At 33.5% G+C, this 24,361-nt stretch overlaps 3 protein-coding genes and 1 long non-coding RNA gene across 5 annotated transcripts; 1 reads left to right on the top strand and 3 right to left on the bottom strand.

Moving 5' to 3' along the window:
- Positions 1-6,055: 6,055 nt before the first annotated feature.
- Positions 6,056-7,101, bottom strand: LOC135149392 (uncharacterized). Its single transcript, XM_064085092.1, has 2 exons — positions 7,092-7,101; positions 6,056-6,432 (listed from the first exon to the last, which is right to left on the bottom strand). The coding sequence occupies exons 1-2, from the start codon at positions 7,099-7,101 to the stop codon at positions 6,056-6,058; spliced, it is 387 nt and encodes a 128-aa protein (XP_063941162.1).
- Positions 7,102-13,590: 6,489 nt separating this feature from the next.
- LOC108202328 (uncharacterized) lies at positions 13,591-15,442 on the top strand. Of its 2 annotated transcripts, none has more exons than XR_010287450.1 (2): positions 13,591-13,938; positions 14,394-15,442. It is a non-coding gene; the product is annotated as an uncharacterized LOC108202328 (long non-coding RNA). The 2 variants fall into 2 exon arrangements; XR_010287449.1 differs by having other exon boundaries at positions 14,397-15,442.
- A 646-nt stretch (positions 15,443-16,088) lies between these two features.
- LOC135149393 (uncharacterized) lies at positions 16,089-18,082 on the bottom strand. The gene is made up of 2 exons (XM_064085093.1): positions 17,921-18,082; positions 16,089-17,198 (listed from the first exon to the last, which is right to left on the bottom strand). The coding sequence occupies exons 1-2, from the start codon at positions 18,080-18,082 to the stop codon at positions 16,089-16,091; spliced, it is 1,272 nt and encodes a 423-aa protein (XP_063941163.1).
- A 3,509-nt stretch (positions 18,083-21,591) lies between these two features.
- On the bottom strand, positions 21,592-23,932 carry LOC108201139 (putative F-box protein At4g17780). Its single transcript, XM_064084960.1, has 2 exons — positions 23,629-23,932; positions 21,592-23,104 (listed from the first exon to the last, which is right to left on the bottom strand). The coding sequence occupies exons 1-2, from the start codon at positions 23,824-23,826 to the stop codon at positions 21,944-21,946; spliced, it is 1,359 nt and encodes a 452-aa protein (XP_063941030.1). The 5' UTR covers positions 23,827-23,932; the 3' UTR covers positions 21,592-21,943.
- Positions 23,933-24,361: the final 429 nt, after the last annotated feature.

The following is a 24,361-nucleotide window of genomic DNA, read 5'->3' on the forward strand; positions in this document are numbered from 1 at the left end:
TTTAATGAAGACATCGCCTTTTGAAAGTTCTCTCTCAATAAAAAGTCTTTGCTCTGACAAATCAATCTTATAAATCCTTTCCCAAACATGAGGATTAGAGATATTGAATCTCCACACTTTCCATTTGTAATTTCTGTTGCAAGACATTAATGACAGGGAATCTTCCATCCGAAGCAAAGTGTAGTCATAACCAATCTTTACATATGTTGTAGGGAAGTAATATATTGATTCAGTTTCTGCGTCGAAGGTAATGATGTCAAAGTAACAAGAGCCTGACCTTGTTGCGCAGTAAACATATCTTCCAGCACAGATTGTCATTGTCTTGAAGGATTTGCAGTAAAAAGACCGAACATCTATAGGTCTCCACTGATGTTCGACACCAAGTGATAAGACAAAACAAAAATTATCACTAGCGACAGTATATAAGCGCACAACCTTGTATATTCCAGTACTTCGATCCTGTGCGAAACCAGAAAACAGAAGCCATGCTCTTGGTTGTGGTGAAGGTGGTAGGTTCAGCTTTTTTCCACTTACAGCTTCCATAATTGACAATTTTGAAGTTCCTCTACTTTCTTTCACATATAGAAAACCTCCAGAAGTGGCAATAACGGTTTCAAACACTAGGTTTGTTGGATGGATGGTTACCGCATTAGTGTCATCACGGATCTCAACCAAATAGGACTGTGAAGTTTTACCATGTACACACTTTTGAACCAGAAACCCTCCCCTTGCATTACGAGTAGAGTGATCCTTGACAAAGTTTGAGTTAGAGATTATGTAATTCCATTCTTTACAGACAAGTTTGGTCATACTCCGAAGGGTCAGGGCTGGTATCAAAAGAAATATATTATGCAATAATGAAGTGGGGATATTGCATATAGTGGTATCATCGGCCTTTCTCTTCCTGTTTCTGCTAGCAATGACCGAAGTGGTACCACCCAGGGAGGAACAAGAGAAGGGACAAGAGACTTCAACCATCTGAAGATTTAATAACAGCAAATCATACTTCTACTTTATAATTGTAACAAAATCACAATGAAATTTGATGAGCACATTATTATGGACGCCTAAATTTATTCTTTACAGAATGAAACCCTAACATGGCAATAATATTAGTAGTCCAATTACTTGTTGCAGGGCATGAGAGAGGGACAAGGCCGTACTAAATCCTGGTATGGTTACTATAACAAAGATAATATCAGTCTGAATCATTTTTTACACTATAAGAAACTTTGAACTACAGATTTGCAAAATTATATTTGGGCTTACAAATCCGAGGCCTTGATTTCAGTAATCAAATGTTAGGGTATAGAAAACAAGATTGAACACCTTAATCTAGGATTTCCTTTTCAATAACTCAGGAAAATTTGAGTGAATAATAGCCATATGTACATACAGTTGGTAATAATCTATGAATTAAAGGGAAATTAAAATCCACATCTCATAACTAGATCGAGCTAAATTGAACATTATAGACCTAAAATATATGGAAGACTTCTTACCCTGGATGCTATTAAAGCGCGGTCAGTATCATTGAGAATTGGTGGCAGAGCTTGTAAGATAATTAAAAGGAATCATGTAAGAATCAATAAAAGAACCACGTCTTAATAACACTATATGTTATAATCAGGAACAGTGTAAAAGAACGCTAACAGGAACAGTAACAGGAATCCACGGATCTTGAACTGTATGATCATCACAGATAAGTAGAATACATACCCGACGACATGGTGATGATTGTTTGAATGCAACAAGGTCTTGTATGTTAGTGCTTTAATGGCTTCAATGGAGATGCATGAGTATCTCTCTCTTTTCTATATACATCTATTATGTGTTACCCTTACACTATTCTTAAGTCCAACCCTTTGGATGGAAAAAGGTGGATATATATATAGACAGAGAGAGGACCATCCATCTCACCTCATTTATTTACCCATTGATTAATTGTCCATCAGAATTAATCGGGTAAGTTATCCAACTCTTGAGTTTCCTATAGACCACTTTATGAGAAGGAATATTTATAGGAATAAATGTAAATTCCTTACAATAATATAAATATTTCTTACAGTCTCCCACTTGGTCTTATAGGAAACATGTCATGAATGTGCACAAAGACATTAGTTATTCTTCAAGTTCCTAGTTGATAGATTAACAGATGCATGAGTCATGGCGTGCACATGTTATTGTATAACACGCTTACTTCCATGTACTACCACATCTGCAATTTTCACAACCAGGTCATAATGAGAATGGCTTAATGGTCACCTAATGTTTCATTCATCTTAAACATAAGTGTGTACACCTTTATGATGAAGAAACTAGAAAACTTCAGATGTTATATACATTAAGAGCTCAGTAATTGTCTTTCACATATACATAAAAACAAGTGACATAATCAGTAATTTAGGAACTGTCCAGGAGACCTAAACTTTCAGCATGCCTTTCAAAGGTCTTAATTGGCAGTCCTTTTGTAAGTATGTCTGCCACTTGCAAGTCAGTGCATATGGACTCAATGACAATTTTCTTTTGTTTAACATCTTGCTTTAGCAACAGGTATTTTAGGTCCATGTGTTTGGAACCATCAGTAATCCTGTCATGCTTAGAAAAGAACGTCGCAGCTTGATTGTCACAACAGATCGATAATGGTTTGGAGATAAAATTTAAGTCTCCAAACTGTGACACAAAATTGCGCAGCCATGTTCCTTGAGTGGAAGCTTCATAACAGGCCACATATTCAGCCATCATGGTGGAACCGAAAATCATTTCAGATTTTTGACTTTTCCATGAAACGGCACCTCCACATAAAAGATATGTATATCCAAGAGTGCAGAGCCTAGTATCAGGACATCCAGCAAAATCCAAATCAGCATAACCAATCATCTGTGGATGATTTGATTTTCTGAACGTAAGCATGTAATTTTTGGTTCCCTTTAGGTATCTCAGAACTTTCTTTGCAGCTTTCCAATGAGCGATCCCTGGGTCACTCTGAAACCTTCCCAACACGCCAACAGCATGGCTAATGTCAGGCCTGGTACAGACCTGTGCATACATCAGGCTCCCCACGAGAGATGCATAAGGATATTTCTGCATTTCTTCTCGTTCCATAGGTGTCCTCGGACATTGCTTAAGAACAAGTTTGTCTCCTTTATGCAATGGAACAGGACTAGCGGAACAAGAATCCATGTTAAATCTCTTAAGAACTTTATCGATATAGGCCTTTTGAGACAAGCCCAAAATTCCTTGTGTTCTATCACGAAAAATTTCTATGCCCAGAACATAGGAAGCGTCCCCCATATCTTTCATTTCAAAGTTCTTTGAGAGATAATCTTTAGTTTCTCGCAACAAACCAAGGTCACTACAAGCCAATAATATGTCATCAACATACAGAATCAAAAATATGAATTTGCTCCCACTGAATTTAAGATATATGCAGGTATCAACAACATTTTCAGTGAAACCGAAACTTGTAATGGTTTCATGAAATTTTAAATACCAATCTCTGGAAGCTTGCCTTAGTCCATATATCGATTTTCTAAGTTTACAGACCATATGCTCTTGCCCTTCAATTATGAAGCCTTCGGGTTGACACATATATATTTCTTCTTCCAAGTCTCCATTCAGGAACGCCGTTTTGACATCCATTTGATGCAACTCAAGATCATAATGAGCTACTAATGCCATGATGATTCTAAAAGAATCTTTTCTGGAAACTGGAGAAAAAGTCTCGAAATAATCGATGCCTTCTTTCTGATTAAAACCTTTAATCACAAGTCGAGCTTTATATCGTTCAACATCGCCTTTAGAATCACGTTTGGTTTTGTATACCCATCTACAACCAATTGCTTTACGACCCGGCGGGAGTTGAACAATTTCCCAGACTTGATTATCACTCATAGATTTTAATTCATCCTTCATTGCATCAACCCATTTGTCAGAATCAGGGCCTTTAATGGCTTGAGCATAAGAAACTGGATCCTTATTTTCATCAGCTTCTATGAGATAAAGCAAGAAATCATCAGAAATAGCTGATCTCTTTTGTCTCTGAGATCTCCTTAATGTTATTTCCGATGAATCTCCATTATTATTTTCATTTGTGAGAACCTCATCAGGGAGCTGATCATTCATTGGGATCTCCTCAGTGTTCTCTTGTTCATTCCTAGAGGTATTCCCAACATCTTTCGAAATAATAGGTAGCAGAACTGGTACCCTTACTTCTTGAATGATCACATCATTTTGCTTTATGCTCCCACTGATCTCATTATTCTCATAGAACTTGGCATTACCAATTTCAACTATTCTCGTACTATGGTTAGGACAGTAAATTCGATATCCCTTTGTATTTTCTGGATATCCTATAAAGTATCCACTCACTGTTCTAAAATCCAACTTCTTTTCTTGTGAATTGTATATTCTAGCCTCAGCCGGACAACCCCAAATTTGGAGATGTCTTAAACTAGGTTTCCATCCTTTCCACAGTTCAAAAGGTGTTTTTGGAACTGCTTTGCTTGGAACCCTATTTAAGATATAAACGACTGTACGTAAGGCTTCCATCCACAAGAACATTGGCAAATTAGCGTGACTCATCATGGATCTAACCATCTCCATATATGTACGATTCCTTCTTTCAGCTACACCATTCTGCCATGGAGAACCAGGCATTGTGTACTGAGCTATAATACCAAGCTTTTGGAGAAATTTAGCAAAAGGTCCAGGGTGTTGCCCTGTTTCATCATACCGCCCATAGAATTCACCACCTCTATCCGACCTAATGATTTTCACCTTTTCTTTTATTTGTCTTTCTGCCTCAGCAATGAACACTTGTACAGCATCCACCGATTGAGATTTTTCATGTAATAGAAAGACATAACAATAGCGTGAATAATCGTCGATAAATGTGATAAAATACTTTTCTCCTCCAAAAGTCGGAACATCAAAAGGTCCGCAAATATCTGTATGTACAATTTCAAGATGCTTGGTACTTCTTGTGGCTCCTTTCTTTGTGTTCTTTGTTGTTTTTCCCTTAATACAATCAACACATGCTGGAACATTATTAAAATCCATTTGTGGAAGAATACCATCCTTAATTAATCGTTTGATTCTTTCACTGGATATATGTCCCAGCTTTTTATGCCACACGAAGTACGTGTCATCTTTAGATGACTTGGGCTTTGTTTCTTTATCATGCAGGGTAAAATTTATTTCAGCATTTGGATTCTTAAGTTCTAGCTTGTAAAAACCATCAATCAAAATTCCAGAACCAATACAACTGGAATCTTTAAACAAGCTGAAAATTTCCATTGCCAAACTCAAAAGAGTATCCAGCCTTATCAAGTGCACTTACAGAAATAAGATTACGGGAAACAGACGGTACATAAAGTGTTTGGAACAAGTCCAATACATAATCACTATTTAAATTAAGACGATAAGTTCCAATAGCTTTCACCGGAGCTTTGTCTTTATTTCCCATAAAAATAAAATCCTGATCACTTGGATTTGTAATTTGGATCGTACTGAATCCCTGCATGGAATTCGAAACATGAACATTAGCACCGGTGTCTATCCACCAAGTAGAGGAAGGAACGTCAGTTAGCTTTGATTCGAAATAACTTACAAACCCATTGGGTTACCTTTCTTTTCGAACCAAGCTTTACGTTTATTGCAATCCACCTGGAAATGTCCAGGCTTCTTACAGAATTTGCATACATTATCCTTCCTTTTCTTCTTTAATGGTTGATCAGACTCATCAGACTTAAATGGTGTTCTTTTACTATTCTTTTTCCCAGCCTGCTTAGCAGTTCCTTGAGTGAAATGAGCTGCCTTAATACCTTGTGATCCTTGCCTAGATTCCTCCTGAACCAATTTATTAGTCAATTCATTCAAACTCCACTTTTCCGTAATAGTGTTGTAATGAATCTTGAATGGTTCATATTGCGGAGGCAAACTAGTCAGAATAAATTGGACAAGGAAAGCATCATCCATTGCCAATCCCAAATTCTTAAGTTTGGCAGCAAGGTTGATCATTTCAATGACATGAGCATTCATGGTGCGAGAACCATCAAACTTCATGGTTACAAAGATCCGTCATCAGCTTCCCCGCAAGGGATTTATCTGCTGTCTTGAACCTTTCCTCAATATTCTTTAAGTATTCCTTAGCATTATCAGTGGTAGGAAGTGATGACTTAATGTTAGTGTCAACCACCATCCGCATAAACATCATGCTCAATCTATTGGATCTTTCCCAATCATCATGGAACTTTTTCTCTTCAGGAGTACTTGACTCAGTAAGTGGACTTGGTTTATCTCTTAGGAGAGCCATGTCCAATTCAAGAACTCCCAATGAGAACTCAACTTGCTCTTTCCATTCTGAGTAGTTGGTTCCATTGAGCTTAACAATAGATGTAGCGTAGGAATTAAGAGCCGAAGTTGTATTGACTGCAAAGAGATACAAGAATCAAATCTTAAGGTAACACATAAAATAAATCTTTCAGTTCAAGGATTTTGAGCACTCCTGTGGGTAGTTCTCAAAACCTTCCATAAGATCAGAATTCAAATACTCCTGTGGGTAGTATTTAAATCCTTCAATAAGATTAAATTTAAATACTCCTGTGGGTAGTACTTAAATTTATTCATTAGTATAATATTCCAAGTACTCCTGTGGGTAGTACTCAAAATAACCCATAAAATTTGACAAAACATAATAGCCAAATATCACCATGTGAGATTATAATCATAATTTGGAGTCAACATAATATCTCCAGGCAAACACATCATATATCATATATAGCAACATATAGCAAACACATAATAATCAGATGAATACTAATTGATGATGATTTTAATTCCAGATATCATAATATTCATGTATGGATGCTACTTATATTGATGGAACAATCATACGTTCTATAACCGTTGGCTCTGATACCACATGTAAGATAATTAAAAGGAATCATGTAAGAATCAATAAAAGAACCACGTCTTAATAACACTATATGTTATAATCAGGAACAGTGTAAAAGAACGCTAACAGGAACAGTAACAGGAATCCACGGATCTTGAACTGTATGATCATCACAGATAAGTAGAATACATACCCGACGACATGGTGATGATTGTTTGAATGCAACAAGGTCTTGTATGTTAGTGCTTCAATGGAGATGCATGAGTAGCTGGAGGTGGAGACCAAACCCTAGATGGATGCCTAACTGGGGATGGAGGTGGGGATGGAGATGGAGATGGCGATGGGGATGGAGATGGAGTTGGTGATCTAGACGGAACATACCTAGAGGGTCGTTCTTGTTTTAATTTCATCTTGTTGTGGGGCTTGAAATCTACAAACAATGAATTTGAAGGATGATAGAAATGTATGGAAGAACATGGGTTTGTTGTGAAAGGTACAAGAGGTGTTTGGATTGCGATTTGGGTGTTTTATGAAGCCTACTAAAAGTTATACTCAGGGTAAGTGACAATAGCATATTATTGTGGTATATTTGTATATATTCATGTTTAACTTTTGAAATTGATAATGCTTAATCCATTATCATAAAACTAACGAGATTACATAATTAAATATTTTTTATATTTCAATTTAAATTGAGGTCATTAGTTGGTGTCTACATTTATTTTACGAAAAACTCTCTAATAATAGTCTTTATAATATTATATTGTTAATAATAATATATATCCTTACAAATACTAAATTTGTTCAAAACTGAATAATATTAATATATAAAACAACATAATCATAATTCAAATTTTTTGAATTATTAACTTGTAATATTTATGTAATTTTATAATCTTACTTATGATCTATTAATTTGTATTGTAAATATTATTTAATAATCACACCTTCGAAATATATACTACACACTAATAGAATTCAAACATGTAACACTCTTTATCTTATAACTTATACTAGCTTATAACCCGTGCCATGCACGGGCCATTTATAATATTTGTAATTTTATTGTCTGTATTTTAATTTAATTGAAATACACACCGATCATACGGTCCAATGTTTAAAGTATTTGATTTAATTAATAATAAAAAGGTTTATTGTCCAATGTTATTTTTAGAAAATTGAATTTTTTTAGTTAGAAAATATAAATAAAATAATAATTTTAGTTAAAAAAGATAATGGATTATATAAAAAGGCTCATAACTCGGCCCAAGTACCGACGATCAAACATTAAGTTAAAAGGATAACTGATTATATAAAAAGGCCCGTAATTCGGCCCAAGTACCGACCGACCAAACTTTTAATGTTTCAGCTTTAATAGTATAATAATATAGATTTCGAATCCACTCTATTTAATTGTAACACTCTTAAATATTGTTATTGAATATATCTCTTTTTTCTATTACTATATCTCTGGTAAATATCCGTCGTATATTCTCGTTAGTACTTACGACATATCCACCTTCCGTCGTATGTATTCTGTTTATTAGCTAGAATTCAGCCCAAACTAATAAAATAAAAGAAATCTTTTCCTATGAAAAGAACCATCGTAAGTTAACATATTTAGGTAATTAAAGACAAAAAATAAACGAAAAGAAAATGGTTTTCGATTCCGTCGTAACTACGCCGTCGTAACGGAAAATAAATGAGAATGATAAGTTTTATTTTTCCGTCATAATTAAACTGTCGTAATTTAACATACTTAGCTAATTAAAAAGAAAAATAAATGAAAATATAATAGTTTTTGTTTTCGTCGTATCTACGCCGTCGTAAGTACACATAATTATATAATTATAGATATTTAAAAACTTGAAATAAATGAGAATGATTTTTTTAATTTTTCCGTCGTACGTTTACATATTTCTCTAATTAAAAAAATAAATGAAAATAAAATAGTTTCCGCTTTCATCGTAACTACGCCGCCGTTGTAAGTTCACATAATTATATAATTATAGCCATTTAAAAATGGAATATAAATGAGAATGATATGTTTTATTTTTCCGTCGTAAGTTAACATATTTACCTAATTAAAACCCAAAAAATAAATGAAAACAAAATAGTTTTCGTTTCTGTCGTAAGTTCGCATGATTATATAATTATAGCTATTTAAAAATGGAAAATTAATGAAAATGATATACGTTTTACGGATCGGTCATAACTTAATAAAATTTCTGAACAGTTCACGAAGAACGGTTCTCGAGTGTGGCCCGGAGACAGAGAAAAGATACTACATTTTGAGTCCTCAATCTCCTACTCACTAAAGACTTAGAATTTTTAAATCACCGTTGTTCGTGAACTCATCCAATGGTGGGAAAGGTGTGTGTTGGTTACCAGTTCCCCAGCAATCATATGCTGGGACCTGGACCCTAAATAGAGAGTACACTATGAAAAGTAGCTCGATCTGCCATCATAATTGATTAAGTACAAAGAGCTAGCTAGCTAGGCCCTTTACCACCATCAATATCTTCCATCTCATTGTAGGAAAAGAACATGCATTTGCTGCAGAAGCATTCAGAAGGATGAGAAAGTTAAGATTACTTCAGTTCACGGGTGTAAATCTCATTGGAGGCTTTGAAGGCACACTTTATAAATAGATTTGGCTTTGTTGGGAATATTGTCCCTTAAAGTGTTTCCCTTTTGAATTTAACCCGCACAACTGGTTCTACTTGAGTTGCCTAGCTTGCAGCAGAATGATGCAGATGTGGGAATCAGGCAATGTTGGTACTATGAGTATGTTTTTTTGCAAGTATGAAATTTCGAGGGCTGTGACAGCTTGGTGGAGCTCGACGTATCAATTGGAAGTTTAGGGAGGCTTTTTTTTTGAAATTGAGGGGTTGTAGAAAGCTAAGAAGTCTTCCGGACACCATTTGCAACTTGAGAGCATTGGAAGTTTTAAATATTGGTGGATGTTTTAGGGTCGAAGCATTGCCAGAACAATTGAGGAACATTGAATCCCTGAAAGAGCTCGATGCACATAATGTAGCTCTTTCAAATTACCAGACTCGACAGGACGTCTTAGTAAGCTTGCTAAGCTGATATATATTAACTTGTCACAGGAAGCCTATGACCATATATCATAAGGACCATCAGAAGCATAAAACTCTAAAAACTCTTCCGGGCACCGTTTGCAACTTAAGAGAACTGGAAGTTCTTAGTGTTGGCCATTCAAGAGGTCTGGAAGCATTGCTAGTAGAATTGGGGAAATTGAATCCCTGAAAGAGCTCAATGTACATGATGTTATTGTTTCAAAATTACCGGATTCGATTGGATGTCTCATTAACCTTGTTAAGCTGAGATTTACCGATAACAAGAACCTTGAAACTCTTCCACACACCATGAGAACCATGAGATCACTGAAAACACCGGATATTGATGATTGCAGTAATCTGGAGCCGAGCCGGCTCGTTTAACTAATCAAGTCTAAATCTCACTCGTTTAATTTCACGAGTCGAGTCGATCCGGCTCGTTTAACTAAACGAACCGGTTTTAACGAGTCGAACGAGTCAGCTCGTATAATTTTAAACTTAATTGAGCCTAAACCTCTACCAAAACTCGGCTCGTTTAACTTCACGAGTCGAGAATTAAACGAGACGGAACCTTTGCCTGAATTTGGCTCGTTTAACGAGTCGAGTCGAGCCCAATTAAACGAGTTCGAGCTGGGCCAGCTCGCGAGCCGCCTGATTCAAATTACAATATATAAAATTATTAATATTTTCACCCATATTTAGGAGTAAAAATCTAGCATACACCAGAACAAAGATCTAAATGTCGTCTCATGATTGTAATTAAACATGAAAAAACCTATAGAATTCCCATGTCAATCCTATAGAATATCGAATACAAATTTTAAAACCTCACAACAATAGTAGGGTACACACAATAGTAAAAGTCCAGGCATTACACAGAGAGTACACTTTGAAAAGTAGCTCCATCTGCCATCATAATTGATTGAGTAAAAAGAGCTAGCTAGCTAGGCCTCTAACAGCAGCATCAACAACACACAAATGTTTTTCACCAATAATATGATCCCATTTAGACTGGGGGGTGGACTAAGGCTTGTTAAGAGAAAAGATCCCATTGATATTGAAGTATGCTGATATTCCAGTATTCACATCATCTGGGAACTCAAACCAAAAGGAATCCTCTTTCCTAACATCATAAGCAATGCAGCACTGGGATGGATAAGTAAGGCGAAAAAGGATCAACTCACCATTCCTCAACCAGGCTATTGGTTCAATGGAAACATGGCCTTTAGAAACACTACAAGAAAAACGGGTAAAAATGACCGGCTAAATATGACCGACCACAAATATGACTGCGCGCGGTCATATTTAAGGTCAAATCAAGAAATTTACAAGTCAAAGCTAAATATGACCGGATAAATTTGACTGCCATTAAATATTACTGATGGCGGTCATATTAAATGACAGTCATATTTATCCAGTCATATTTATAATGTGGGACCCACAAAATTTAGAAGGCAAATTTCCCTCCAATAAAATTTATGATGACGTCACTAAATTTGACTGGAATCGGTCAATAATAAAGCCGGTCATATTTATTTTTTGAGCGGGAAATTTCCCGCAAAAAGTTTCAGAATGTTTGAAAGCTAGGTTTGACCGGTTTCGGTCATATTTATTAATTTGACGGACTGTGGTCATATATACAAGTTTGACAAGAATCGGTCATATTTTATATTCGACCAACTTTAGTCGTAATTGGTAATATGACCAAACGCAGTCATATTTATAAGCGCGAAAATAAGTATCAAAGTGTTACTTTTGTGTTTTTAGTTTTCATAATTATTTGTCTTGTCCCAAATGAAGTCCGTGTATTTTTTTTTTAAATTCATTTAACGATCCAGCCGTACGAATATTATATTCTTGTGATTTTAGTAATGTGAGAATTTTTTTAAAAAAAAAAAATCAAGACTTATTTGATGAAATTTTACAATAGTCAAATTAGTAAAAACACCTACTTCGGTGGACTAGTTTTGTCCTAAATGAAGTTTATATATTTTTTAAGATTCATTTTCAACAATCCATCTGTACGGATGTAAAATGCTGTGAGTTTAGGGATGTGAGATTTTTTTTAAAAAAAATCAAGACTCATTTGATGGTGTTTTATTTGGTGTATGGATTTTATAGTCAAATTACCTGGCCTTTAATTGAATACTTACCCGAAACAAGTAACTATTTTGTAAAAATCATTTTTGGACAATCCAACCGTACGGATGTTATTGTAATGTGTTAATATTGACTAAAATAATTTTTAAAAAAATTAGCCTTCTATTTGGTGTATTGATTTTGTAGTCAAACGCGGTCAAATTACTTAGCCTTTAATCGAATATATACTTAACAAAAACATGAAACTATTTTTAAAAAAAATCATTGTGGGCGATCCAACCGTACGGATGTGACTGTAACGTATTAATATTGATTAAAATAAATTTTGAAAAAATCAGTCTTTTATTTGGTGTGTGGATTTTGTAGTCAAATGCGGTCAAATTACTTGGCCTTTAAATCGAATATTTATCAAAAACATTAAACTATTTCAAAAAAAAATCATTTTGGATGATCCAACCGTACAGATGCGATTGTAAGGTGTTAATATTGATTAAAATACATTAAAGGTGTGTGTATTTTGTAGTCAAATGCGGTCAAATTACCTTGTTTTTAATGAAATACTTACCTTAAACATGAAACTATTTTTTCAGAAATTATTTTTGGGGATCTAACCGTATGGATGTTATTGCAACATGTTAATATTGATATAAAAAATTTTAAAAAAATTAGCTTTTTATTTGGTGTGTGGATTTTGTAGTCGAATGCGGTCAAATTACTTAGCCTTTAGTGAAATACATACTCGAAACATGAAACTATTTTTTAGAAAATCATTTTGGACGATCCAACCGTACAGATGTTATTGTAACGTGTTAATATTGATTGAAAAATATTTTTAAAAATTTAGCTTTTTTATTTGGTGTGTGAATATTGTAGTCAAATGCGCTCAAATTACACAAACTTTAATGAAATACTTATCCGAAACATGAAAATATTTTTTAAAAAATTATTTTGGACGATCCAACCGTACAGATGTTATTGTAACTTTTTAATATTAATATAAAAAAATTTAAAAAAAATTAGCCTTTTATTTGGTGTGTGGATTTTGTAGTCAAATTCAGTCAAATTACTTAACCTTTAATGAATACATACCCGAAACATGAAACTATTTTTTTTGTAAAAAGCATTTTAGACGATCCAACCGTATGAATGTCAGTGTAATATGTTAATATTGATTAATATTTTTAAAAAACTAGCTTTTTATTTCGTGTTTGGATTTTGTATTCAAATGCAGTCAAATTATTTAGCCTTTAAGGAAATATTCACCTAAAACATGAAATTATTTTTTCAAGAATTATTTTGGACGATCCAATCGTACGGATATTATTGTAACGTATTAATATTGATTAAAAAAATTTCAGAAAAAATAATTTTTTATTTGGTATGTTGATTTTTTAATCAAATGCGGTCAAAATATTTTCAATCAAAAATATTTTAATTTATAATTTTGTATACTTGTTTTGTATAGAAGGGGGGAAAAATGAGCGGGATTAGAAAAAAGGCAGAAAAAGCGGTAAAGTTCCCCCCAAATCCAAACACATCGGACCCTCTCTCACAAAACACACATCCGATGCTAACTACTCAACCTCAATCTTACAAAATCCTCTCACTACTCAACCTCAATCTGCAATATATCCATTAATTTCTTCCGGTGAAATGAAATTTGGGCTACCAGCTACTGATTTCTATTTTTTCTATTATACAGGTGATTACGGCTCTCAATTGGGGTTTTTGGCAGGGGCTTGAAATTAGGGCTTTTAGCAAGAGCAGAAGGCAGTTCATTGGGTTTGAGTGAATCAGTTACAGGGGTATCTGTTTCAAGCCCCGTGTCCTCAGCAGTGCGGAACGCCGAAGATGAAGGTAACAAAGAAAGCTATGTACTAGTTTGGCTCGGTATATTATTGTTTATTGATACAAGTTCTGGAATAGGTTAGTGACAACTTGTGCCCCCAATGAAACGGCTCCTGGTGCTAGTATAGTGTGAAATAGGCCTAGATTAGCACTCCCTCTATTAATTCCTCTAGTCTTTAATGTGCGCTCATATTAAGAACTACTAGGTTATTACTCCGACTTCACTTTCCTCCCTTTTGTCAATCGTTATGGAGTATTAAATGTGGCATAATATTGTTGTTTAAAGATAGAGTAGTTGGTTCCAAATGATGGACAGAGTAGTTGGTTGTAAATTATGGATGTGGTCTCCTGTACATGTCAATGGTTTGGTCGAGCAACTTTACACATTTAAGTTCAATTGTTTCTGCTTGCAAAATTGAGAAAGTCTTAAACATTTTAATATATGTTTATCTGTATCTGATCAGCAGAGTAGCAGGAAACAGAAAACAAGAGATTAGAAGTTCCATAAACAGGCCTCTTCTATGATTTTGTATAAACCCTCAACCCTTACTATCTGCTCTGCTATTTTATATTTTTATAAATGTATGAATTCTTCACTTGATGTTCTTTCTCTATCAGTCAGGATAATTCTGATATGATGATCACCCAATATCAAGCAAAAATCTCAGGTCTGCCTGCAAGTACATGAAAAAACTGCATGTTAGCTCTTCCAGAATGCAGGAATTCAGTACTAAGTCGGGTACTTATATAATTTGTTAGCTCTTGTTAAACTTAGATTTCCCTTTAGCTCTCGTTGTTTTTTAACCCATAAAATGTATCAGTCTGGTTTTAGGTAATGTGATAAAGTTCTTTTTGTAAAGACTATTTGAAGATTGTTTTTGCTTGATACTGTTAATTATATCGATTCATTGTCGAATGGAGTGGTTACTTGTGAATAGGTTTCAAGTAGTTATTAATTAGTATAATATCTTTAACCATCAGTAATTACAGGTTATTTCCAGTCTTGCAATGTTGCCATGTTACCCTTATTATACTCCTCGATAGTGAAAAAACTATTCTGTCTTAAATAGTAAAACGACATATAGAATTTGAATGTTGGGAACTTGGTGTTTGGTTCTGGAAAAACTATTGTGGCGTATATTGTGATGCCACAAGGATAAGAACAAACAATGTATTGTATTTTTATATTATTCTTATACTCTTGCCATATCCTAAATTTGTGTTCCAGACTAGTTATATTCTCTTTAGATTCCAGTAATGATTAGCTTTGTGTAAAGATTATAATTACAGAGCAGCTTGCAAAGATGGTTTCTAAGAAAGGGTCCCAGATATATCAAAGAGAACTTGGAGATAATTGTCTGTTGAAAATGATAAGATTTGTATTTTGGTTAAAACTAGCACCCTTGTATTCCTTGTTACGAATCCTTTGTTTACATATGTATGAAGATCCAACTGAGTATAGAATGGATTGAATATTTGTAAATTCTTTGTTTAATTGATTAATTCATTCTGATTTGATTGTCAAGTACAACCTTTGTAATTTGTTATTTGTGTACAGTTGCTGTGACTTGGTTCATAAATAAAAAGTGGTAAAGCTTAATGTTTGATGTGTAAATTAGCATGTATAGAATGCTGTTGTGTTGAGTGTTTGTATAATTTTAGCCTTTTGCTTGTGTATAAATATTTGTTATAATGTTATTTAATGAAATTATGGTTTTCGGATTGATTAATTATGGTATTGCGGAGTGATTGGTGAATTGGATAAAAAAATTACAGGTGGGATTATGACAAGAACAAAAAAGTCATGCCAATTTTTTTTAATAATATTATGCAAGTAACTGAATTCAGTCATATTTGGCTCATTTTATTTGACTAAAATTAGTCGAAATTATAAATGTGACCATAGAACGGCAGTCAAATTTATAAATGTGACCGCTGAATATTAGTCAAATTTATATATATGACTGTTGATAAAATAGTCAAATTTATAAATATGACTGATTAGTTAGTCAAATTTAAGTATAAAAGCGGGAAATTTGAATTTGACGAAAAAATTGGAGGTGAAAAATCAGAGCTAAAAATGACCGACTGAAGTCAAATTAGGCGGTCAAATTTAAGAAGTCATATTTAACCGGTCATATTTAAGCAGTCACATTTAATTAAATATGACCGAAAATGTTAAATTCCACTAAGCTATTTAAGACCAACAAATTCCGGTCAAATTTAGCTAAATTTGACAGCGGGTAGTCAAATTTAGTTAAATATGACCGGAAATTGGCGGTCATATTTACCCGTTTTTGTTGTAGTGAAAGTTCTCTCTCAATCAAAAGTCTCAGCGCTGATAAATCGATCTCTAAGATCCTTTCCCAAACAGGACGGTTAAAGTTATTAAATTTCCAAACTCCCCATATGTAATTTCTGCAATCAACCACTAATGACAGGGAATCTTCCATGGGAAGCAAATAGTAGCTAATATCATTCCCTACATATGTAGTAGGGAAATAAGATATTTCCTCAGTTTCAAGGTCGAAGGTAAAGATATCAAAGTAACAAAATAAGAAAGTTGCACAATAAACATATCTTCCAGCAGAGATTGTCTTTTTTTTTAGGTTGGAGTAGTATCTAAAATGTTGATCATCTATAGGTCTCCACTGACGTTCGACACCAAGAGTTAGGACAAAACAACCTTCACCGGCAGGGGCACTATAAAAATGCACAAGCTTGTATATTCCAGTATTACGATCCTGTGCAAATCCTGAAAACATAAGACTTGCACCTGGTTTTGGTGAAGGGGGTAGGTTCAGTTTTTTCCCACTTACAGGTTCCAAAATTGAGAATTTTGGAGTTGGTGCACATTCTTCAATATATAGAAAACCTCCAGAACTGGCAATAACGGTTTTGAATTCTAGGTTTGCTGGATGGATGGTTACGGCATTAGTGTCATAACCGATCTCAGCGAAATAGGACTGTGATGGATATGTTTTACCATGTACAAACTTTTGAACCAGAAACCCTCCACTTGGATTAAGTTTAGAGTGATCTCCGACGAAGACTGAGTCCGAGATTATGTCATTCCATTCTTTACAAACGCGTTTGGTCATACTCCTAAGGGTCAGGGCTGGTATCCCAAGAAATATCTTATGCAATAATGATCTGGGGATGTTGAATATAGTGGTATCATCCGCCTTTTTCTTCTTATTTCTGCAAGCAATGAAGGAAGTGGTACCACCCACGGAGGAACAAGAGAAGTGACAAGAGACCTCAACCTTCTGAAGATTTAATAACAACAACAAACAGAAAATTTGTAAAGTAGAATATGCAGTGTGTTGATACATTGATTCAATGTCGTTGAAGTTACCCATAAAGCATATATATTAAGAATGAATTAAAGGTATGATGGTAATAAAGTAATTCCATTTACAGAATGAAATTTAATCACCGTAACATAAATATTTCAAAAATAGAATCATGCATTCATACATGAACCAACATCTAATCATACTTCTACTTTGTAATTTTTTAAAATCACAAAGAAATTTTATGAACCCATTATTATAGAAGCCTAAGTTTCATTCTTTATAGAAATTAAACTTTAACATGGCAATTTAAGTAGTCCCATTCAAGACAAGAGAGAGGGGAAACCCGGTACTAGCTATATCCATAGATAGTTATCACAAAAGAGAAAATATTACTCTTCAGAACAATTACACAAAAAAAAAAAAATTTGAACTTCTAATTTTCAAAAATATATTTGCGGTTACAATCTAATCCCATGATTTCACTAATTGGATGTTTGGATATATAAAACGAGATCAAACACCTTAATCAAGAACTTCCTTATCATTATTCTAGACAAATATGTACAAATTAGAGGGCCTATGCCATACCGTTGGTAAGAATTTACAAATACTAAGGGAAATTAAAATCAACATCTCAAAAATAAAGCTAAAATGGAATATTAGTGTCCTCAACTATATATAAGACCTCTTACCTTGGATGCTATTAAAGCACAATCGAAATCATTGATGATGGGGGGTGGAGGTGGAGATGGAGGTGGAAGTGGAGGACGAGATTTCATTTGCGGTGGCGGTGGCAGTGGTTGTGGAGTACTAGACCCAACATACCTACAAGGTCGTTGTTGCTTTACTTTCATATTGTTGAAGCGCTGAGGCTACAGGACAAATGAGGAAGGATGATTATTAAAGGGACAAGAGGTGTTCTTAATTTGGATATGAGGTCTTTTACTATAGTTCAGATAAATGATGAATAGTATAATATATTAATATATATATATATATATATATATATATATATATATATATATATATATATATCAAAAAAGATATTCTTCTGTAATTATTTAAAATTTATAATTGATTTTTTTGTAAGGATATTATCAAAAAAAATAACTGACTTATATAATCTATTAATTTTTTAATTTAAACTTAAATTCAGACAATCATTTTCATTGTCTATATATATTTCACATAAATTTCTATAATTAAAATCTTAAATAATATTGTAAGTTTAATAAGAAAAATCTTATTTATAATACTAAAATATATCCAAAAATTAATAATATTAATACGTAAAGCTTTATATTTATAATTCAAAATCTTTTGACATATTAACTTGTCATTTAATTTAAAAATATTTGCTTTATCTGAAAAAGAAAATTAAAGGTGAACTATGTAAGAGTAAGAAAAAGTGAATATATTTTACTCCGTTACTATGTCCCCGATTTATGTTTGTCTTATTTTAGAACCCCTTAATCTCCGTAAGTACTTTCTTAGCATCACTAATTAAGTTGTGAGAGTAAGCTAGGAAGGTTATAGTATTGCTATTTTTTAAGGTTGGTTAGTCCAAATTTTTTATGTAATTTACTGGCTTCTCTCATTTAACAGCCTATAACTTATCATTTCATATTGAGAAATTTCTTAAATTTAGGAACTAATTTAGATTATTAAAATATTTATTTATACTTTGTATTTAATAGTTATTTTATTGATACATAAAGGGGCCAAAAACCAAATTTATGATAAGCTCTTTTATTATAAATGCTTATTGTAATTTTAAATTTTTATCAAAAAATAATATCCACTATTAGAGCAATGCCCGTATTTTTATATAACCAAAAGAAAATTATATGAAACATATGGTTTAAAATTAACCATCATAATTGTCATACATAATTTCCCTTTTCCATCACACATGACCAACTGTCTTGGACATTGATTAAAATATTATTTAAGTAACTCCTAATGTCAAATGATTGGTTGGTGATATTATTTAAAACATAACCAATTAACTTTATTGGGTGAAATTAAATTCCAAGAACTATTGATTGATTAAGACAATGGTGTGAGAATGTGTTAAGTGACCATGATATTAATTATTATATCTTGGTACTTCCCATACTCAAAACCAGTTTTCGTGTCAGGAATGGATATGAGCGCCAATTTATAGAGTTTATTTTTTTTTCTTTCGTGATTATATCAAATTATCAAAATATTAGCGGTAGTAGGAAATGAGACTTGTCTCTATGATCTAATACCTTCTTAGGTGACTAGTAAGAATATTAAAATTGGTGTTACATGCATCTTAGGTGGCGAGGAACCATCAACAAAATCCAATATGTTATTATAAAATTGTAAGTTGAGCTTTTGTTGTTAAGTAATCCTTAACTATTAAATTGAACTATCTTAAATTGGTGAAATAGGGTGTAGTTAATCTTGAATAATTTGATGAATGATGAGAAATAGACAAGTTAAAATTATAGTCATGTCTCCATAATATTCATTAAAGTTGAAACACATATTAAACGTTTAATACAGACAAAAAGGCCAACAAAGGAATGAGAAACACCTTTGAGCATATGATAATTAAAGTAACATGTGACTTCTCCCAATATAGGGATGAAGGGGTAGAAGAAGCTACACTTGTGGCATATAGATTTTATTAATTGCACAAGCGGCTCAATATGATTTCAGTCGCTAAGAGAAACACGCGTCTCACTTAGATGAGATGACAATGATGCATGAAGCGGTGTGCAAGGCTCAATATGATTACAATCACTAAGAGAACCCGATGTAGTCATGGATACAGAACCTAAAGAAAGTTAAATGGGCAATTTCTTTTAATATTAATATATAAAGCAAGATAGTTATCATTCTAAATTTTTTTGACTAATTAAATTTAATGTTTATATATATTTATAATCTTACTTATGACCTATTAACTTGTATTATTTATATTATTTTATAGTCACCGGTTCAAATTCATACTACACTAATAAAATTCAAAACTATTTCGATGACAAGTATACTTTGTCATTTAAGAGCTTCTTTAGCATATAACTTGTTTGAATAGGAATAAGTTTCGTTAGTGTATAAGCCGCTAATGGTATAGTAGTAGATTGCATAACAGACATCATCAAAAATCACCATGATCAACTAGGTGTCGGACTTAGAACCGATGACAATGATGCACTAAGCAATGTGCAAGGATCAATATGAGTTCCATCACTAAGAGGAGCAAATGTAGACGGAACTATAAAACCCAAATAAATTTAAATGGAGGATTTTTATAGCTATTACTTAGTTTACCGTGAAAAATAAATTTTAATAGAGTTTTTTCTTTTTATTTTTATAGGATCATTGAATTTCGATAAAATCATTTATAGAATTTCAATAAAATTGATTGAATCCCAGCCTCTAGCCATATCTATATATTCTAATCGATGTATGTGTTTGAAGCATTGAAATTTGAACTTATTATTGCCATATGACTAGTTCTTGAAATGAGATAGATATTGATCACTTTTATAATTATTTGGGTAATCATGGTGCATCCAAATTTATTATTTTCGTATTTGAGCATATATTTATTTTCAGTTGCAAATATAATAACTTGGACAAGACAAAACCAAAATCAATATATATAAAAAAAAAGTGAGCTTTATTTAATTAAAATCTTTGTTAGGAGCCACCATCCAAATAAAAAAAATCAATATCTATTAAATCAACAAATTTTACCCATATAATTAAAAACATGAAGCGGTTAAATACCATTACATTAATGCTATATAAAAGGAAATGAGCACCTCCCTTTTGTCCATTGATCTTCATACTCCATGTGCAGCTGTGAGCAAGTAGAGCCTTCATATACTTTTCAAGTTATAGTACCCTTGGACACGTGCTAAAGTAAGGATTTAGATGACATCTTTTGTAATATCTTGACCGCACTCACAATAAAGGTTGGCTCCTGACATAAGTAAATTTAAAAATAGTCTTGGCCTTCCCTTTGATTAAAAACAATTAGGATCTAACCCTATTTTTTTTGCCATATATAAAAGTCATTATATATAATTTAATCACGAGGAGAGAACTTATGAAAAGTCAAGAGAGTTCCATGTACACACTTTTGAACCAGAAACCCTACAGTTGCATTCAGAGTAGAGTGTCCCCGGACAAAGACCGAGTCCGAGATCGTCATTTTCCATTCTTTACAAACACGTTTGTTCATACTCCTAAGGGTCAGGGCTGGTATCCCAAGAAATATATTATGCTATAATGATATGGGGGATATTGCATATTGGTATCATCACCTTTTTTCTTCTTATTTCTGCAAGCAATGAACAAAGTGGTACCACCCATGGAGGAACAAGAGATTTCTTTTCATCAAAGCCCAAGCTAATAAGGAATAGCAAAAACTAAACCTATCGATCACCATAAGAAGTGGAACAATGATTAGAGCTAAAGTTAAAACGACAATACTTTAGCTCTAATCATAACTTGTAAAACATGGAAAAAGAAAAGCTTGGTACACACAATAAAGTAAAACTCCAGGCATTACATAGAAATCACACTTTGGAAAGTAGCTCTCCTATCATACTTGATTAAGAGATTAAGGAACAATAACTAGCTTGGACACTACCAGCATCAATAGTACACAAATGTTTTTCACCAATAAAATGATTTCATTGAGGCTATCAAGTGAGATGGGGGGGACAGACTTAAGGCTTGTTGAGGGAAAATATTTCACTGATATTAAAGTATACCGTTTTTCCGGTATCCCCATCATCTGGAAACTCAAACCAAAATGAATCCCCTTTCCCCACATCATAAGCGATGCAGCACTGGGATGGATAAGTCAGGCGAAAAAGGATCAACTCACCATTCCTCAACCAGGCTATTGGTTTAATGAAGACATCGCCTTTTGAAAGTTCTCTCTCAATCAAAAGTCTTTGCTCTGACAAATCAATCTTATAAATCCTTTCCCAAACATGAGGATTAGAGATATTGAATCTCCACACTTTCCATTTGTAATTTCTGTTGCAAGACATTAATGACAGGGAATCTTCCATCCGAAGCAAAGTGTAGTCATAACCAATCTTTACATATGTTGTAGGGAAGTAATATATTGATTCAGTTTCTGCGTCGAAGGTAATGATGTCAAAGTAACAAGAGCCTGACCTTGTTGCGCAGTAAACATATCTTCCAGCACAGATTGTCATTGTCTTGAAGGATTTGCAGTAAAAAGACCGAACATCTATAGGTCTCCACTGATGTTCGACACCAAGTGATAAGACAAAACAAAAATTATCACTAGCGACAGTATATAAGCGCACAACCTTGTATATTCCAGTACTTCGATCCTGTGCGAAACCAGAAAACAGAAGCCATGCTCTTGGTTGTGGTGAAGGTGGTAGGTTCAGCTTTTTTCCACTTACAGCTTCCATAATTGACAATTTTGAAGTTCCTCTACTTTCTTTCACATATAGAAAACCTCCAGAAGTGGCAATAACGGTTTCAAACACTAGGTTTGTTGGATGGATGGTTACCGCATTAGTGTCATCACGGATCTCAACCAAATAGGACTGTGAAGTTTTACCATGTACACACTTTTGAACCAGAAACCCTCCACTTGCATTACGAGTAGAGTGATCCTTGACAAAGTTTGAGTTAGAGATTATGTAATTCCATTCTTTACAGACAAGTTTGGTCATACTCCGAAGGGTCAGGGCTGGTATCAAAAGAAATATATTATGCAATAATGAAGTGGGGATATTGCATATAGTGGTATCATCAGCCTTTCTCTTCCTGTTTCTGCTAGCAATGACCGAAGTGGTACCACCCAGGGAGGAACAAGAGAAGGGACAAGAGACTTCAACCATCTGAAGATTTAATAACAGCAAATCATACTTCTACTTTATAATTGTAACAAAATCACAATGAAATTTGATGAACACATTATTATGGACGCCTAAATTTATTCTTTACAGAATGAAACCCTAACATGGCAATAATATTAGTAGTCCAATTACTTGTTGCAGGGCATGAGAGAGGGACAAGGCCGTACTAAATCCTGGTATGGTTACTATAACAAAGATAATATCAGTCTGAATCATTTTTTACACTATAAGAAACTTTGAACTACAGATTTGCAAAATTATATTTGGGCTTACAAATCCGAGGCCTTGATTTCAGTAATCAAATGTTAGGGTATAGAAAACAAGATTGAACACCTTAATCTAGGATTTCCTTTTCAATAACTCAGGAAAATTTGAGTGAATAATAGCCATATGTACATACAGTTGGTGATAATCTATGAATTAAAGGGAAATTAAAATCCACATCTCATAACTAGATCGAGCTAAATTGAACATTATAGACCTAAAATATATGGAAGACTTCTTACCCTGGATGCTATTAAAGCGCGGTCAGTATCATTGAGAATTGGTGGTAGAGGTGGAGCTGGAGGTGGAGACCAAACCCTAGATGGATGCCTAACTGGGGATGGAGGTGGGGATGGAGATGGAGATGGCGATGGGGATGGAGATGGAGTTGGTGATCTAGACGGAACATACCTAGAGGGTCGTTCTTGTTTTAATTTCATGTTGTTGTGGGGCTTGAAATCTACAAACAATGAATTTGAAGGATGATAGAAATGTATGGAAGAACCTGGGTTTGTTGTGAAAGGTACAAGAGGTGTTTGGATTGCGATTTGGGTGTTTTATGAAGCCTACTAAAAGTTCTACTCAGGGTAAGTGACAATAGCATATTAATGTGGCATATTTGTATAGATTCATGTTTAATTTTTAAAATTGATAATGCTTAATTCATTATCATAAAACTAACGAGGTTACATAATTAAATATTTTTTATATTTCAATTTAAATTGAGATCATTAGTTGGTGTCTACATTTATTTTACGAAAAACTCTCTAATAATAGTCTTTATAATATTATATTGTTAATAATAATATATATCCTTACAAATACCAAATTTGTTCAAAACTGAATAATATTAATATATAAAACAACATAATCATAATTCAAATTTTTTGAATTATTAACTTGTAATATTTATGTAATTTTATAATCTTACTTATGATCTATTAATTTGTATTGTAAATATTATTTAATAATCAC

Source organism: Daucus carota, chromosome 9 (assembly GCF_001625215.2).
Source record: "Daucus carota subsp. sativus chromosome 9, DH1 v3.0, whole genome shotgun sequence".
Taxonomy (NCBI): domain Eukaryota; kingdom Viridiplantae; phylum Streptophyta; class Magnoliopsida; order Apiales; family Apiaceae; genus Daucus; species Daucus carota.

Coding starts and splice junctions, on each gene's coding strand:
- LOC135149393 (XM_064085093.1), bottom strand. CDS start 18,082: ATGAAAGTAAAGCAACAACGACCTTGTAGGTATGTTGGGTCTAGTACT. Junction 17,199..17,920: donor GTGCTTTAATAGCATCCAAG/GTAAGAGGTCTT, acceptor TTAAATCTTCAG/AAGGTTGAGGTCTCTTGTCA.
- LOC108201139 (XM_064084960.1), bottom strand. CDS start 23,826: ATGAAATTAAAACAAGAACGACCCTCTAGGTATGTTCCGTCTAGATCA. Junction 23,105..23,628: donor GCGCTTTAATAGCATCCAGG/GTAAGAAGTCTT, acceptor TTAAATCTTCAG/ATGGTTGAAGTCTCTTGTCC.